Source organism: Saccopteryx bilineata, chromosome 6, assembly GCF_036850765.1.
Source record: "Saccopteryx bilineata isolate mSacBil1 chromosome 6, mSacBil1_pri_phased_curated, whole genome shotgun sequence".
NCBI lineage: Eukaryota > Metazoa > Chordata > Mammalia > Chiroptera > Emballonuridae > Saccopteryx > Saccopteryx bilineata.
The window spans coordinates 155,039,917-155,059,086 of NC_089495.1; the positions used below are offsets into that span (position 1 = coordinate 155,039,917).

At 46.4% G+C, this 19,170-nt stretch overlaps 1 protein-coding gene across 1 annotated transcript in view; it reads right to left on the reverse strand.

Moving 5' to 3' along the window:
* The window catches only part of PRKCA (protein kinase C alpha), a 419,289-nt gene that overhangs the window by 77,759 nt on the left and 322,360 nt on the right, over nt 1-19,170 (reverse strand). Inside the window, exons 6-8 of the mRNA XM_066235888.1 lie at nt 3,483-3,639; nt 2,264-2,398; nt 1,950-2,046 (exon numbers count right to left, since the gene is read on the reverse strand). Of these exons, the coding sequence (XP_066091985.1) occupies nt 1,950-2,046; nt 2,264-2,398; nt 3,483-3,639 (389 nt within the window). The remainder of the gene's footprint in view (nt 1-1,949; nt 2,047-2,263; nt 2,399-3,482; nt 3,640-19,170) is intronic.

The window sequence follows — 19,170 nt, forward strand, 5'->3', positions numbered from 1 at the left end:
CGTCTCTCACAGGATCGCTGTGACATTGGGACGGGGTTCCTGTCCACAGTGGTGGGGCATAGGGGGCAGCAGATAAGCAAGTGAAGAAGGAAGCAAACAAGAAAAGGGTTATTGCTGGCACAGGTACTGGAAGCGACCTCAACCCTAATTAATGTCCATCCCTGTGGGCCTCCGAATATGATGAGGCTTCTTTGGAAAGAACACATCTATGTTCATATGTACATATATATATATTCCTCTTTCTTTTTCTATTATTTTTAAAGAGCAGAGATTGCAAGCTGGTTCCCATTGGCTGAATCCTACTTGTGCCTAAAGCAACAGATGTGTGTTTGGCTTACCCAGAGTTCAAGTTTTAATTAGCTGCTAATATGAAAAGAAATCTAAACATATCATATAAAAATGTGGGGTTTTGCCTCTCTTGCAGAACCAGACCCTCACTCGTGCACAGCAGTGACCCTCGGGTGCCAGGCCGCAGAGGCGGCACCTTCAGACAAAGCCTGCGCTCACCAGCTCACCCCAGACCCCACTGCTCCCTATTGTCTCATCAGGCCTCAGTCCGGCTCTTAGTGGCCATTTAGCTATATTATCTATGACTCATTTCAGCCATCTGTGCTCCCGAGGGCATCTAGGCTTAACGCCCCTGCCCTTAGGTATTTGCAATCAGTATCCACTTTCACCAATTACCAGTTTAACAAAACACTTTGGACTATTTTTTATTTTATTTTATGTTTTACCTTCTTTGTAATTCCTTTTATCTGGATATGACCTATACACTTCTTTGGAATGAAAGCTTGTCTGGGAGAAGGAAACAAGAGAAGGAGGGAAATAAGACCAGCCTTCCCTGCGTGTCAGTATTTTAATCACAGTTGAGCAGCTACTGGCACTCTTGTGCGGGTACGGGTGCATTTGGTCCGGGTAGGGGAATTCCAGGGAGTTCCCATAGCTCGAGGAAGAGAAAGATTCAAAAAGGACCTGTCCAGCTCTGGCCAGGTTGCTCAGTGGATAAAACATAAAACATCATCCTGGCATGCTGACATTGCAGGTTCGACCCCCTCCCCCCAGTCAGGACAGGTATGAGAAACAACCAATGAATACACAACTAAATGGAATAACTAAGTGGAATGTGTTGATGCTTCTCTCTCTTTCTTCCTCCCTTCCCTCTCCCTTCTCTCTCCCTTCCTCCCTCAAATCAATGGAAAAATTAAAAAGAAAACAAACAAACAAACAAACAAAAGAACCGGCCAGTTCCATAGACTGAATCGGCTATTCTATCCAGCCCCCAGCCAACGCAATGCAGGTGATGAGAGAAGCAGCAAAATGGAAAGCTGTGATCTGGAGCTAAAGGCAGGGGCTCAGAGAGAAGTATGTCCATTAGAAGCGGAGAAGTTTGGTAAGAAAAGAGGTAGGGTTAGAGAGGAGGAAAAAAGAGAGCAGTGAGGAAGAAGAAGGGATAACAGAAAAAGGAAGAAGAAAGAGGGCAGATGACCCTGGGACAGAAGGCAAACACGGACACCCAAACGGAAGAAAAGGAACAGCCTGCTCCACAATTAAGACACCAGCGTGGTCAATCAATTACACCCAAACAAACTCCCAACTTACGGCCAAACGACCTCCCGCCATCTGGAGGCACATGGCCCTTCCTGCTACTGAGAATATGGCATTCAGAATCCTGCCCTTCTCCCCAAGACATTCAAACCAATTTCTTACACAGAAATCAACTGTGTCCTTTTCTAGGACACTTCCAGGGTCCACTCTCTACATGACAATAGATAAATGTCAACAGCTTGCAAAGGAAGGTGATTCAGTGACATTTACAGTTTTGAATAAAGGAACAGATCCTCATTCAAATTACATTTCGCCTTTCAGCAGTGTGACCACAACAGTCTGGCTCTGCTGAAGGGACACTTCCTCCAGGAAAGGAGTCCAGTGGTTTGGTGGGGGGTCCTTACCTCGAATTTCTGCCTGAGCTCCATGTTTCCCTCCTCGTCCCCTTCCGGAATGGGTACGTTGTAGTACTCACCTTCTTCTTGGTTGAGCAACTTGTACCTTTCAGAGACAAGGGAGAGAAGAGGTGTCAAGACCCCAGGTGCAGCAATCGTCTCCTTCCACCTCTCGCCCCTGCAGCTCCTGAAACGCATCCTGCAGGGAGATGCCAGCCAGAGAAACACCTAAGTCAGCTTGTTTCCTAGTCTCTGAACGCGCTGACATTCTGAGGCTCCTGGCCCTTGGCTGACACAGACATAGTACCCTTGGGCTTCCTTACCAGCCACAGGCCGGCATCTTCATCAGCTCCGAAACGCCGAAGGAAAGGGATCCCATGAAGTCGTTCCTTGTTGTCCGATCCCAGTCCCAGATTTCTATGGACAGTCGTCGGTCTTTATCGGAAGGTTTTAATTTGCTACAAATGAACACACAGACAGACATGGCGTCTCGGTCATGGTTTCCTGGGTTACCCCAGGCTCATGATCTGAGCTTGAGATTCAAAAATCAAAAGTATATTCCGTTCTCTTCCTGTGAATCCCCACTGCCAACAAAGTACCAGCCTTCTGGCAACCAACGCTCTAGACGAGGGGTTAGCAAACTATGACCCACTGCTTGTTTTTTTTAAATAAAGTTTTACTGGAACACAGCCATTTGTTTGCATATCATCTACAGCTGCTTTGACTCTAGAACAGCGGAGCTGTGTACCTATAACAAAGCCTGTATGCCTGTAAAGTCTAAAATAGTCACTCTCCGGCCCTTTACAGAGCAAAGCTTGCTGGCCTCGGTTCTATATGACTGAGAGAGACCTTGCTGGTTGTCCATAGGTAAACGGCCGCCTGTGCTCTAGTCTACAAAGGGGACCACTTGTTTGTGCTTGGCTTCAGTCTATGCTTTCTCACCCCTGACTTACTTATGCCATTCCTTCCTCCCATTAACTCCTTCCTTCTTTCCCATCTCTCTCTCTGAAATCCTGTATTCCTTCAAGGCCCATTTTAAATGCCACTTCCTCCAAGAAGCCTTCCTTGCTTAAAGGTAAGGATGATCTTCCCATTTCAGTGGCAACAGTAGCATCAATGTTACTCATTTATTCCACGTTTTAAAAGTCATTATTCAAATTCTTACCTTTCTTACCTTACATCACCCCCTAACCTTCAGAACATCCTAAGTTCAGCAAGAGGTGGGACACATTTTACTTTTTTTTAATTTTTATTTTTACTCCTTACCTGTTTTTATATAGTCTATAACATAAGAGAGTTTTTGTACAGAGTAGACACTGATAATTATTTGGGGCCAGCATCGTGTAACTCTTGGTCAACCAAGTTACTGTCCATTAAACAGGAGTGACAACAGCTGCCCCCTGAGCAACAGTCTAGGAGTCTTAGGGGTGAAGCCATGTTTAGAGGCATTCATTACAAGCCCCCTCAATCTCTAACGACAGGGTGGACAGCCCTGTGGTGTGCAGGGAGGGGAGCTGACCGAGAAGGGAAGACGAAACTTACAACGTGAAGGACTCGTTCCACTGGGGGTTTAGTGTGGAGCGGATGGTTTTGGTTTTTTGTTTGCTTTCATTCTTGGGATCAGGAATAAGTTTCAGCTTCACATAAGGGTCTGAAAGTCCATTTGGATCCATGGGGATTAGGTTCTTTGCATCTTGTACTGTGAAGAGAGAAGGTTAAATGTTATATATAAGAGAACTGACCCATAATGCCCAGTGTCAGCACTATGCTGAACAAATCACATGTCAAAATGGTGTTTAAGGGGAGAGGAGGTCCCAGAAGCCACTGCCCCTCAGCATGAGAAAAGCTACCCTCCGATATAACAGGCATCCATCGTATGGGCCCTTGTGGTCAAGCCCAAAGATGCAGTATCAACCTGGACCAGAAGCATCAGCGACGTCTGGTGCCTGTTAGAAAACCAGAAACCTGAGACTCACCCCAAACCTGCTGAAGCAGAACCTGGAACTTACGGAGATCCCAGGTGCTGTCTGCAGCCCTTCTCCAGGAGACTGGTGCCTACCCCCCACCCCCACCAAAGCAATCAGCTGACCTCATCCGTGTACTTAAGCTGACAGAACGACTCATCTCTCTTCTTTATAAAGGGTGGTGATTTCAACGGGGCTGTATGTTGGAATCGCTTGGGAGGGGATTTACCACGCCAATGCTCAGAACTGAATGGGAGTCTCTGAGGGGTGTGGCCCAAGTATTGGTTTCTTAAAAGCCCCCCCCCCCCGGTGATTCTACAGTGCAGCAGGGACAAGAGCTATGGGTGTACAGACACGTGACGCAGAATATGCCACACAGGTAGGTGTGCTTAAGGCTTACTACATCACGTACAGACCCACAGATCAGCAGCACCTGGGACATCACCTGCTCACTCATTCAACATGTAGACAGGTCCCACCCCAAAACTACAAACTCAGAATCCTCACTTCAACAAGACCCCCAGCTGACTCCAATGCACATTCTAGACGGAGAAGCACCTACTCATCCAGGACTCCAAAATAATGAGGAGGAAAGGCCATTTCACTCACTGAGGGAGCAATGCTCAAAGATGCAGTGGGCAGAGCTTATACCAGCGGGAGTAGCTAAAGCCACTGTGTGTCAATAAAACAGGCCATTATCCCTGTGACGACAGAGGACAAAGGCTTTGGCTCCACGTCTCCCTCCACAACTTCTAATGGCACCTTCCCCAGCATGGCTGAAATTTCTCATCATCAGGGTCTCTACTTCACCAGACACCACGGGTACACATCCAACTGGGACCGGGCTCTTGAGCCCAGCATGTCACTCAGTGGCCCCCGGACCAGCAGCACAGGTGTTACTGAGTCAGAACTGTAGGGGTGGGCCCAGCATGCTGCGTTTCCCAAGCCCCTTGGTGGTTCTGATGCACAGGGACGGTGCAGAGCTGCTGCTCCAGCCTATTAGGATAGGTCATGTTCAGAATTTAATTGTTCAATTGAGAATATCAGAAGAATTTTAGGAGGTGCTGAGATGGTAGTAGGCAGGGAGAGAAGAGGGGATGGAAGGATGGTAAAGATGTCGGGTTTGGGGGCACAAATGGGGTGGCAGCATTGCCCATACTTGTCTGAAGACACAGAGTGACACCTGCTGGTCAACAGCTGTATATTCTTCTTGCCTGGAAGTGTCAGCACAGAAAGGTGACAAAGGGGACCCTATTCAAATGGTCTGAGTAGGGGGCTGGTTCGGGTCTACCAGCTGCAGTGAAACTGAGCAGAGGTTCCTCACAGTCTATTTGACCTCCTGAGAATTTCCCCCATGAGACAGTATCCACCCTGACCCCGTGGGCGGTGGACAGGACAGGTGTGAGCTGTGCAGCTCAGCACAGCTGCCTGTAGTTCCTGCCTCCTTCCCCATGTGACCCCAAGCGCTAAGAAACGCACATTCACAAGCTTGTTTCTTGATCTAAAAAACAGAGGCATATTTCCAGTGGCACAGGATTGCTGGGAGAATTGAAATTAGGTACTGTGTGTTTTATGTAGCTGGTGACTTGGAAAATGAAGGAGGAAGAAAAAGATTCCATGATGTGAGTGCTCACCACGCCATAGCCACCATATTTTGGACTCCCCACTCCCACAATTTCAAAATCTTCAGTGGGGTAGGTGGCCTCCAGGAGACCTGGCTACCAGAGAATTCCCCTACGCTCAGGCAGAAGGTGATTAATGCGACGCAGAAGAACCGGTCCTAAAACACTCCTAAAATACTGAGCCAATAAGTATCACAAAGATTAAAACTTTGAATATAAAAAGAAAGCTCCCCCACAAGGAATTAAAATGAGCCAATGGTCTCCAATAAAGCGCTGCAATGAGAATCAGATCCTTTCCATACGGCAGAAAAAGCCCCGCAGGTCAAATACGAAGGCTACATCTCAGGTGAGCTCATGGGGAACCATCAAGGCCGCCAAGCATTCTGCTGAGTGCAGAATAACTGTGGGTGCGGCTCTATCTTCTTCACCTTACAGTCCTGACAGCCAGCACACATGGACCCACTTAAGGCTGATCTCTCCTGAACGATGATAAGTTCAAATCCCAAAAGGGTTTAAAGCTCTGGGCTTTCTACGGGAATATTACCATTTAAGCTGAGCATTTAAAGAAGTTATCAATTCCAAATGTCACTGAAGTAGACAGTGAGTCCAAATTTCAAATTCTTATTGCACAGAGAACAGCACGCCAGAGTAGCTGAATTGGGATTGGGAGCAACCACGCTGGGGTCCCAGAGCTCAGAATGCGGGCTCTGTGGCCAGCCTGCCTGCATGTGAACTTGGGCTCTGCCGCTTCCTGGTTGTCTAACTGGGAAAGACAGTTAACCTCCCTGTGCCTCAAGTTTCCTCATCAGGAAAATCGTGCCTCACTGTGACTGTATAGGTTCATACACACAAAGTGCTTAGAACAGCGATAGGTGCACAAAAAGAGCCCACTGATTATAATCATTGTTGTTAATACAAGTTCCTGGCACAGACAGAACCTGAAGGGATGTTCAGAACTGGACCAACAGCTTATGAACTGGCAAGCAAATGCCATGAAGAACAGCAGCACGATGTGTAACTTTTCTAATGTGTTTGTACTGCGTGCTGCCAGCAATGTCTTCAACCAAGAAGTGGGAGCAGGTGTGGGAAGCTGGAAGCAGGAAGCTTGAAAAGAGAAAGAGGAGAAAAAAAAAGTGGACGAGGAGAGAAAGGGCTAGAAGGCAGGAGAGAGAAAGAAGGTAACATGCAATGGCAATGTGGAGCCAGAGGTGGCAAGAGAGCTGCCCTGCAGGTGCCACTGGGACTGGGCACACGAGGGCTGGGTGTCCACCTCCGCTGCGCACTGGGCACACCTGGGATGTCTAGTGACTCCTGATGCCTGCTCCCCTCACCCCACCCAGAGAGTCTGATTTAACTGGTCTGGGCTGAGACCCAGGCATTAGCATTCAGTAAGCTTCCCCGCTGAGTATTACATGGAGTCGTTGAATGCACCTGCTATCGTGCTCAACGTGTGGTCCCTGCACTGGCATCACCCGCATCATGAAGACTCAGACCATCATTCACGCTAAAGAAAAAGTCTGCTCACTTTTTAACACTCAACATTTTAAAATGTACCACTCAAAATTGATCACTATGGTAAAAGGAAAACCAAGATTGTTTTCCATAGAGAGTAACTACAAAAATAAATACAATGGAAAGCCAACTGGGGCTCCTTATTTTTAGATGATAAGTTGCCCAAGACCTGCTCTTGGTTACAAAGGGGAAATTAACAAGCTTTTTTAAGTGTTAAGAATATTCCAGCCCCAGATGAGAGTCTTCTCCTAGATTGAAAGACAATTGTAAGGGGAGTAACTTTCTCACCATGTAATTTAATGCTTTTTCTTTTTTTTATTTATTTATTCATTTTTAGAGAGGAGAAAGAGGGAGAGAGAGAGAGAAGGGAGGAGGAGCTGGAAGCATCAACTCCCATCTGTGCCTTGACCAGGCAAGCCCAGGGTTTTGAGCCGGCAACCTCAGTGTTTCTAGGTTGACGCCTTATCCACTGCGCCACCACAGGTCAGGCCAATTTAATGCTTTTTAATGTCAGTTCATTACCTTCAGAAATCATCTCAAGTAAGACCAAAAGTCATAGTCCATTGGTAGCCCCACCCCATCCAGGGGACGTACCCTGGGGTGAGGGACACGCTAACACTGAGACAGTGAAGGTGTGGGGCACGTCAGTCTATGAGTACCGGTAGGTCCGAGAACAGACCCAGCACGAGTCCCATGGCTCATTTCTTGCCTCTCATTTTCTAGAACAGTGGTAGTCAACCTGGTCCCTACCGCCCACTAGTGGGCGTTCCAGTTTTCATGGTAGGCGATAGCGGAGCAGCCAAAGTATAAATAAAGATAGATTTAACTATAGTAAGTTGTTTTACAAAGATTTATTCTGCCAAACTTAGCGAAAATCCGACATAAAGTACTTGGTAAGTAATTATTTAAAAATTTTTTTTAAATAATTTTTTAATCATTTTTAGAGAGGAGAGAGAGAGAGGGAGAGAGAGAGACAGAGAGGGAGAGAGAGGAGAGAGAGATAGAGAGAGAGAAGGGGGAGGAGCTGGAAGCATCAACTCTCATATGTACCTTGACCAGGCAAGCCCAGGGTTTCGAACCAGTGACCTCAGCATTTCCAGGTCAATGCTTTATCCACTGTGCCACCACAGGTCAGGCAGTAAGTAATTATTATTATATGCTTTAACTTGCTGTAACTCTGCTTTATACATTTTATAAAGTAAAGTACTTTCCTACTTTATAAATCACCATTACTGTGGAACTGGTAGGCGGTTAGAAAATTTTACTACTAACAGAGATACAAAAGTGGGCGGTAGGTATAAAAAGGTTGACTACCCCTGCTCTAGAAGAACCAAACTGCTGTGACTCACAAAATTAGAACAGAAAGAAAATATCATGCTACTTTGACAAACTATCTCAAATGATTTTTTGGGGGAGGTGAAGCGCTGCTGTGCCAACCCCAGTTCTGAAGACAGACGGTCTCTGAACGCAGCAGCAGAGAACCAGCACGTGTCCCCTGCACTCGGTGGCTTCAGCCCTCACTGGGCCCCTCGGGCTCTGTGCAGAGGGGCCCAGGGCGGGCGGTGGAAGCCAGGCAGGCAGAGAGGACACTGTCCCCTCACGTCTCATTAGCAGTTCCGCAGCCTCTGTGGGGACACAGCTGCTGGAGGGACATGTCTGGGCTGTGGAATTTGCAGTTTAGAAATGAAAGTCTATTCTGTGATCCTAAAACATTAATAGAAATACAGAACATGAATTAACTCACCTTCTTTTGGCTTGAGATGCCCATTTTGAAACGATCAGCTGTCAAGCCCAGCAAGGAGAAAAACCTAGTGCAGGGTTGAAAGGTTAACTTCCTGATAATGTGAGGCATCGTTTCTGGACAAAGCCATTTTGGTGAGCTTATGGAGACTGAGAAATACCTCCGTGGTGCTGCAGAAATCCCTGGCAGAGGTGGTGCGGCCAGCCCAGGGCATGTGAGTTCTGAGTAAGCGTACAGGCACAAGGGCTGTCTCATCATGAGTGCAGCGGACTGTGCAGCCTTAGCCAGACTGGGCATCTACATTAAAGGTGCCCGTGGGAAACAGAACAGCTGGCACTGAGGAACGAAGCCAGGGATTTCTGTCAAGGGCCTGCTTGGTGGGGGAAGAGTGGAGATGAGGATGCAGGTAGGTAGACGGGTGGGTGGCTGGGCTGGAAGAAGTAACTGCCATGCTTTCTGGGAGAGGCAAGCTAGACCTACAAAGACCTGTAGTCAAGTGACTGTCCATTGGGCATCTGAGGACACAGAGTGATGGTCAGGCTCACTCGGACAGAGGCTGCAGATGGTGGCTGACATCTCAGAGGCAGCAATAATGTGATGGCTAGAAGCTGGGTTCCAACCCTTGCTCTACCATTTACTAGCTACCTGATGTTGGACAAGTTGCTCACTTTTTAGTTTGTTCATTTGTAAAATGGGAACACTAACAGTGCTCATCTCAGAGGGCTTTTGAGAAGACTGACTAAGTTAATATGTATATGCACAGCGTTTAGAAGAGGACATGGAGCAAATGAAGTGCTATGAAAGTATTTGCTGTTATTCCTAACAGTCATGTCAGTGCAAGTTTGCTATCTTTATTATCACTGTTATCACCATCACAACGTCATCATCCAGTCCTCCTGTCTGGCCCAGGGGAAGGCCTGTTTCCTCAGGGTGAAGACACCTAGCATATTAAAGGACAGTTCTGATACCATGGGAATTTCCAGACCTCAGGGTTAGACCCAGGGGCAGCTCTCAGTTGTTCCAAAATAGCTTGGGATTTAAAAAGAGGCGGGGGGAGGGGGGTCAATGTAATCCTTGATCTGTTCAGAATGGTCCAGATGGTCTCATGAGCCAGAGAATATATATAGCATAAATGATGGCATATAACAATAAAATAAACACCTTTGAGCTCACTACCTAACACAAGCGCTAGGTCAGGGCCAGCACTGATGAACCCACCTTGTGTCTTCCTTACTCTCACCTCCTTGTCTCCCTGTGGACTCTGAATGCACTCTGAGGTGGCCTTGGGGCCCTCTGGCTGGGCACAGGATCCCCGGAGGCACTGAAGGTTCATCCATGACACACAAACTAAAAGCTTTGTTGAGGACACAGATGAAGCTTGTCCTTTGCCTGCAGACTGCACTGGTCTGCGCTGACCCATAGTAGCCCTACCCATCACAGAGTTCCTCTGCAGGGGACATGGTTTCGTGATGTGGAAAAGTCAAGTGCCTCCAAATTCAAGGACAGCCTGGCCCTTCAAATATTTCTTTTTTTTTTTTTGGCTGTAGAAAAAAATTATCTATTGTTTCATGCCCTTTTCCTTCCTCTGAGAGCGCCTTTGTTCATGGTTTCTGTTTACAAGCCAACAATAAGGCCAAAGGCTCACAACAGGGTCTTACTGCAGAACTCAGGAGTGGTCAGCGTGCTGGCCCCGTAACCCCCTCCACCTCCGTCCTGGCTTGACAGCAAGAGCAAGAGTAAATAAGATTCTAAAATGCTAACCCACCTCGTACAAAAGCCAAAATTATGTTTCCTGACGCTACAGAAAAAACACACAAATTCTTCTCTGTTCGGTGACCAATGGCAAAAGAAATGCGAATGCAAAAATGCTGGGCGGTCAGCAAGTGCAGGCCGTGAGTAGGGCTTAGTGTCTTATGGCCAAAGGACCTACTGTCTCTTGACAGTCAGGGAACAGAGTGATGGAGGCTTCCCAACTCTATGAACCATGTCTTTGAGCAAAGCCAGAGCATTAATTTGGATAATTATTAGACAGCCGCAACACCTTCTTACAATAACTTTAGACTCGTAGGTTAATTTCTTATAAAAATGCAGTCAGATTTGAATATAAATTTAACGCCAGAGAAACCTGGTGGGTTCTTTGTAGGAGGTGTGCCTTCAGAGGGAAGGCGGAGATGGGCGTGTGTGTGTGTGTGTGTGTGTGTGTGTGTGTGTGAGATCTCTCACTTCTACCCTGACAAAGGCTGATGCGAACCAAGGGCAGTTGGTTGTAGCCAGGCCCCACTCTAGGCAGCCCATGAATATGATGGTGATGATGGTGATTGTAAGGACAGCATTGCTGGAGAGATTACTCAGTAGTAGGCACTATTTTATGTTCTTAAATACTAGTTTTTAAAAATTTATTTAATGATTTTAGAGAGAGGGAGGAAGGACAGAGAGGAGGAGAGGGACAGAAGGGGAGAGAGGAGACAAGGAGGTAAGGGGAGGGGGGGAGAGGGAGAGAAATATCAATTTGTTGTTCCACTTACTTATGCATTCATCAGTTGATTCTTGTATGTTCCCTAACCAGGTATCAAACCTGCAACCTGGCGTATCAGGATGACACTCTAACCAACTGAGTTAGCTACCCAGGCTGCACCTGGTTTAAGTTCTTTACAATAATGAGATGCTAGTCCCAAGCCCACTGGCAGATGGGGGCCTTGAAGCAGAGAGAGGTGTTATTACCAGCTCACTACCCAAAGCTAACAGGTAGCCAAACTGTGGATAGCACGTGATTGTATAAAGCCCAGCTTTTGCTTATTTTTTGGGTAAAAATAACTTGAACACATTTTGTTCTAAGTAGTAAAGTTGGCCTCAGGAAGGAGGAGATGGGGAAGTTTTCCAGGTGAACTGGGAGAAGGGGAGAGAATCCTACCCTCCCACAGGAGGGAGAGAGACAGCAGAACACGGAGGACCAAGGGAACACGCAGCAGTGGTGAGCAGTGCCTCAGAGGGCAGCAGGAATAAAGGCGAAACGTGTAACCACATCTCTGCTTTGGAGACATCCCATAGTTAGCTAAGGGGGTGTCGCTCCTGACTTAAAGATGTGAGTGTAGTAGATTCTGGGGTGCAAATTCTGAAATCACTTAGCACATTGAGGTGTTTCGGTCACTAAGTGGCTCTACAGACTGGGCCTCTGGAACATGCTGACATTTGCCTAAGAACTGATGGGTTAGTGCCTGAAGCAAGTAAGACATGATGACATTCAGACACAGGGTCCAAGTACGTCCAGTGACCGTCATACAGAAGAGGCCACAGAGGAAGGCTCCACCCATTCACATGCAGGAATAGTGTTTTGGTTCTCTCTCCCTCATCTCTTTGCTGAAGACACTAGTTCTAGGACGGAACACACATAGAAAGCATAAAGAGAAAAGCGAGAATTGCAGTGGGTGTAAAGTGAGCTGGGTCAATGTGCACTAATGTAGAGAGATTCTTCAGATCACAAAACAAATGATTGAAACCAAAAAAAATTACATTCTGCAAACTCACATAGGCCTATCCTTAGGAATCCCAAACAGTGTTCATTTCTCTCCCAACGATGCTCAAAAATATCAAGGAGTGGAACTGAACCGAGCAGGGAAAGGTCTGGGTTCACACCTTTGTTCCCTGCTAAGCGAATGTCTCTTGGCTGAGGCAGGCTTCCCCACCACTAAACGGGGTATGTTGAGAAACATCTGCCTCAGCTGAGATACTAGGACATATTTCCAACTTTTCAAATAAGGTCACATTGACAGAATTGGGGATGAGGACCTGAGAGTTTTGGGGTGGTCATTATGCAGCACACCACAGGTACCATTAAGGGGTTTCTTTTTGGGGTGATGAAAAACGAAAATGATCTGTAATTGGTGGTGATGGTTGTGCAATCTTGTGAATATACTTAAAACCATTAGACTGAACACTTCAAAAGGGTGAGTTTTACAGTGCATGGATTACATCTCCTTGGGTACATTGATTGACAGATGTCCATGTGCCTGACTGCACCTGCTCTCTTAATCCTCCCCACTTGTCTTGTAAAATTCATTCAAATGCCCATTTTTCGGATGAGGGAACTGAGGCCCGGGGATGTTAAGTAACTACCTCAAGGTTAGGCATTTAGCAAGTGATGGAGTTAAGGGTACAACTGAGTCCTGACTCTGGGGCCTGAGCATTAACCTCTACTTGAGATTGGAAATACTGTAGGCTCTGCAGGCCACAAAGCCTCCACTGTAAGTTCTCAAGTCTGCTGTTCACGAGTTAAAGCAACCAGAGAAAATGCGTGAGCAAATGAACACGCTGTATTCCAATAAAACTTTATTAAAAAACAAAACAAAACAAACAAGCAGTGGCCCTGATCTGGCCCTCAGGCCATATTCTTAATTAACTACGTATGGTTTTAGACCAGTGTGAGATTTATTGGGATGATTACTAAGTAAGTTATGCAATGTCTAATCATTGGAGTATACACCTAAAATTAATATAATAATGTATGTCAACTGTAACTGAAAAGCAAAATCTAAAAAACAAAACAAAACAAACAAACAAACCAACCACAAGCAATGGGTCAGATCTGGCCCCAGGCCCTTCCTGAGTCGGCGATGACATAGATGCAGTACCCTACCCAGCCACCTGCACGACACCCTGAAGAATTTGAGAAAAACGGACAGGAGAGCAGCCTCTGCTCCCTAGTTAGGACTCCGCTTTCTTCCAGTTCCTTCTGCTTTGATCTGAGCCTCTGAGACTCTGAGCTGGTCCTAAAGCATGGGATTGAGGAGAGAGGGTCTGTCTTCTAGGAGGGACTGGAACGCCCCCTGGTCTCTGTTGTTCTCTCCTGTTTTAGCAGAACCTTCAGAGTCGACGTCACTCGGGTGGACTCAGGCTGGCTTCTCTTCCCCACTAGGCTGCCTGCCTTTGGCCTTTTTGGGGGGCAGTGGTCCACACACCTAGACAAACCTGATTTCCACCTCTTCCCTGGAAAGTCCGATCTGGCCGCAACCTGCTACAATCTGCCAACCCCACCTCCTTAGGCAGCCACAACGGGGCCCCACCCAGGGACCAAGTGCAAACAGGGAGCACGATAAGGCATCAATGGGGCCATTCTTTAATTATGCAATGGCTGCCTCACAAACAGGAACGAGAACAGAGTGTGTACCCAGCAGCCCCAGGGCGCAGCAAGTCTGACCCGTCAGAGGAGCGGGCATGGGAGCGGTTCACGTATTTCCTGGTTCACTGGCGGCACGCTACCCAGCCCAGTGCTTGTCCTGCTGAGGAAGCTGCCTCCTGACAGGCGAGGCAGTGTTTCAGGCGGCCCGTGGGCTGGATCAGAGAGAAAAAGGGAAAAAAACCTTTATCGAATCCCCACCCCTCAAGCTCCGACTCATGTGGAAATGCGGCCACACCACTGAGTTCTCGTGTTGCCTCTAGATTACACTTTCCTGGTCACATTACTGGGAAGAACACCCTGTCCTCCAGGTCTGTTTTCGCCTTCCTCGGGTCTCTGGTGACGCTGCTGCAAGGGAGAGGCTGTGCCTACAGGCTGCCAGTCAGACTTCCAAATGTCGACAGGGAAACTGGCAGAGTGACAGACGGCTTCCGGAACAGGATTTACTGAGCGCCCTTTGTGCAAGATGTTTTGGGGGCGGTCAAGCTGTCTAGAAATAGGCAGGGTTTTGGGGTTAGGGTCTGAGTTGGAGCCTCTCAAATCACCAGAGGCAGACAAGTTGGCCTGGGACCCTGTGAAGGACCAGAACTGGCAAGGCCATGGGCCATCGGGTTGGCACAGAAGGTCACCGCAGAAGGACAAAAGTAAGGTTTCAGTCGGCCCAAGGGAGTGAGCACAGAGAAGCAGGGCTCCCAAGTCACATTCCTGATGCACATGGGTTGTAACTCTGGGTGACAGGTCCACCCTAGAAAACTTCAGACCAGAATCTCTATTCTCTATAAGCCATCAACCCCTTTAACACAACCTCCCAGTTTTTCTGACAATCTGAGGGCATTCACAGGCCCTGGGTTGAGGGCCTTTGCTGCATGCTCTAGGAGCCCGGCTCCCCAAGGCTCGAGAATGCACTCAGAACCTGTGTGCAAAGGGACAGGCAGCATTTGGCTGGGTGGTGCCTACTTTGGCTGGGATGCAAACAGGTCTGAGAGCTGGGAGAGGTCCTGGCAATGGGGTGGAGAGCTGGCTGGAAACTGCCCTTCGGTGGGAGGTGTAGGTAGGGTGGTCTGTCCACAGCCGCATGGCACATTCTCCATTAGTGGGAAGGTGGCTACATATGAGTGGGTGCTCACTAGTGGTCGAGTTCAGTCTGGCAAAATTAACACTGAACTGTTGCTAGGCTCAGTGAGGGCTGATTATGAACTCGTCGGGCTGATTCAATAGAACTGTTTAGCTAGGACAGTGGTTTACAACATCAAGGTTAACTCCTTTGCAGATTGGCATGAAATTTCTGGCATACTGGCAGCAGTCCATGGACCTGAGGTTGAAAACCACTGAGCTAGGAGAAGCAAAAAGTCACATTCTTCTCTTACTAAGAAATTAGGCTTCTGGAACGGGATTTCCGGAAATCTGCACGACTCAGTATTTTTGAGGCTCCCAAATATTGACAAGAGGCCAATAGCCTATGTTCTCTATTATTGTCATTAACATTTTAATCTGAGTTTTAGGGACACTCCATCCTCACTGGTCCACATTCACCTAGCACATGGTGGCATGATGTAGGAGCTGGCATTGGCTCTGACTGGTTGATTGTTGAGCATGTTAAATATTTAACTGCACCCAACCTATCACGTTTACTATTTATAGAACCTCAAAAGACGCATTTCACACCAATGAGGCCAGTCTCCTTGCTGGTAATGATTGTGAACCCACACTGCCTACCACAGCATCTTGGTATGCACTCAAGTCACTGCTTGCTAAACACACGAATCTCCAGGCCATCCTTGTCCTGTGCCTCTGCGTTCATGCTGCCTGCTATGGGCCACCTGGAGCACACCCCTCCATCAATCTCAGTGCCACAAGCCCTCACTTTGGCACAAGGTGCATCTTCTCTAACCTTCCATCTACTGCCCACCCAGCCCACTGGAGTTCACCTCTACAGATTGACAGTACCTTGAGAGTAGGGGTTATATCGTAGCTTACACTTGGGTGTATCCTTCTCCCTCCTCCCCTCTCCAACCCCAGCCCTGCCAGGGTCAGCGCAGGGTAAGACAAAACCTGTGAATGCCCAATTATTATAGATCTTGCTTCTATGAAAAGCTAAAGCATACAGGAAAGCTTGCAAATGTTTCATCTTTTGGTTGTAATACATAAAGTGTCCACTGGAGGGACTCTAAGACAAGGGAAAAAAGCTCACAGGCCGTGCAATGGAGAATAAAGGCAGGCCAAGAGGAGTCACACTTTATAGATAATGTGCATTACTACTTTGAAGAAAAGATAACTGAGCCCACAAAGACTAAAGGACGTATGACATAGTTCCAGCTTTCAGGAGAAACATATCAGAAAGGGCCATTTACTCTTGGGGAAAAAAACTACCATGCAGAAATCCTCAAGATTTTAAGAATAAAATACAAAGATGTCATTAACAACAATGAATAATTTTTGCCTGGGTAACCACAGACTGCGATTCTGTGCATGACCTGAGGTTTGACCCATTCGCTCTAATTCCACTGTGTCATGTTGATGATGACAGTCTGTGTTGGTGAGATCCATGGAATTTCGGATTTGATCTCTTCCATTTTAATATAACACGACCCATACGTTTGTTGTATTTGTCCCTTACCTGCCAAAGACAAAGGCAGGAAGAACAAGCTACACTTAAAATACACCTGCTCAGTCATCCCCACCCCACTACATGTAATCCACACAAAATCTGAAAAATCTGGATTCAGGGACATAAGTTATCTTATACTTTGGACCTATTTATGAAATGTTCTGTTTCATTGGTAATACTCACTGCCTGGTGATAAGAGTGTAGTTTCTGTCCCAGTAAATTCAGTGGCCACTCACCTACACAAAAACACAAGTTGGCAACTAACTCTTCAACCCGAGTCCCTCTGGACTCAAACTCATGAAAGAACTCCCGAGGAGTATGGTATGTGGTGAGAAAGGGCAACACGCGGACCTCGGGAAAAGATCTAAACCAGGGGTCTCAAACTCAACTCAGCATGTGGGCCTCAGAGCAAGATCACAGCCGTTTGGCGGGCCGCACTAGGTCTACAAAAGGCAACTGTTACGCAACACTTTTCAGTGTCACAAAACGACCAGAAACTGTAGTTCGCGGATTAGTCTGCGGGCCGCAAAAAATTGTTCGGCGGGCCGCATGCGGCCCACGGGCCGTGAGTTTGAGACCTCTGACAAACGTTTCACTATATCTTGTACAGTTAGTGGAAAGTAACCATTTCTATTCAAGTTTTATAACCCTGATGTTCTGAAAGGAAATAGAATCTGGTTGTGACAGGAGGTAAGTTCCAGATATTGAGAGACTAGTATGATTTTCTATAACCAACACAAAAAACTTATTAAGAAATACACTTAATTACACAAAAATCTAAATAAACTATAAAGAAGAAAATTAAAATCACCTACACTTCTGCCGTAAGAAAGAACCACTGTCGGCATATTGGAGTATTGACCGCCAGTCTCTTTGCTCTGTGGATATCTAGCTTGAAATATTTATTTCTTACTGAGTTTATATCTTTGAACACAGTTTTAGATACTGCCTTTATAACATAATAAGGTGTGCTATGAAGACTTTTTTAAGGCCTAACATCCCTTATCCACCTATGTGATAACTGATTGATCCAATCCCCTGTTAGGGTTCATCTATTTAGTTAAAAATTCTTCCCCTTCATAAATAACACAGCAACTGATCATCTTCATGCTTAAATATTCCCATGAATTTCTGATTTTCTCCCCTTAGGGCATGTTTTTCGAAGTGGATCAAAAGGTACAAAGTCATTCAAGACTCTTGACATGTATTGGTAAACTATTCCCTGCAATGTTGTACCAGTCTTATCAAGGGTGTGGTGAGAAAGTGAAAAATAACATGGTGATTTTGGCTTCTCTGATTATCTTTGGGGTTCAACTTTTATTCCTATGGTTATTTGGCCACCTGGCTCTGTATGACTTACTTCCTCTTCAAGTGTAACAAGTGTTGTTAAAGTTCCTTAACAGCGTGTCTGTTAAAGAACTTTCTGACTGGCTCAGAAGAGCTCTCTAGAGGTAAAGGAATGATAATGGCTGTTTGTCCTACTTGCTGCAAAATGCCTTTAGATTTCATTCACCATGCTTCTAGAAACACAGCTTATAGTTTTAAACTTATCGAACACTGTTTTGCATATCCTCCATTTCTTTGAAGTTTAAAAAAATTCTTGCCCTTTCTGAGATTGTTTTCTCTTATTACTTTGTGTCTTTTTCATATTTAACTTTTAAATCCAACTGAAATTTATTTTGGTGTACAGAATGAGGTAAGAGCAAATTAATTTTTTTCTTCCAAACATTCAGACAACTTTCCCAGCAACATTTGGGGATTGAGCTCTATGGACCCCCTGGATCCCATGCTTCTGCCTGTTTACCTCAGGCCTTCTATTTTAACACCATCAGCTTGGTGCTAATTCCTGCAACACGCCTATGCCTCCAATTGTTCTAGATTTCCAACAGGTTTTAAGACACAGACTTTCCGAACCAGGTATTGTTTCACGCATCAGGGCAGTTCCACAGCTATTTGCTGTTCACCTGACATATCTCTTTGTATCTCTCTCTCTCTCTCTCTCTCTCTCTCTGTATATATATAACCTCATTCTGTTTGCCCTTCCTCCCAATCTGTTTGCTCAAATGGCTTCCTGTTCTTGTTTTTTGGGGATGGTCTATTCTTGCATTCTACATTAGTTCAGAGTTTTCTCAAACAGTCTTTTGTTGTCTGTTTTCACTCCATAATCCATTTTCAAACATGTTCTCCATGATGCTAGTCCCTTTATTCCTCAGTATATATAGACATTTTCACAGGTCACATATTATGTGTGTGTTTTCTTTCCCTGTTGATTTTCAAACAAGGAAAGCTATATCCAGACTAAGGTGCCTGCCAAAGACATTATGTTTTGGTTCCCACTGGCTGCATCCACTGTCTACTCGGCTATTGGGAAACTTCCTTCCCTCACAGCTACCCTGGCACTCACACTGTTGTGCGTGGCTCCTGACCCAGTATCACTGTGTCTCCGTGGACCAGGTGGGATGATATCCATTTCTCTGGACATGGTCATCACAAACACAGAATCAATGGCCTCAACTTAGAGTCCCACTGACACTGAGGCTCTTCTTTCTGTCAAACCTGTCCACTGTACTTCATCCACGGGCTTATGACCCTCAGGACTTACTCCACCAA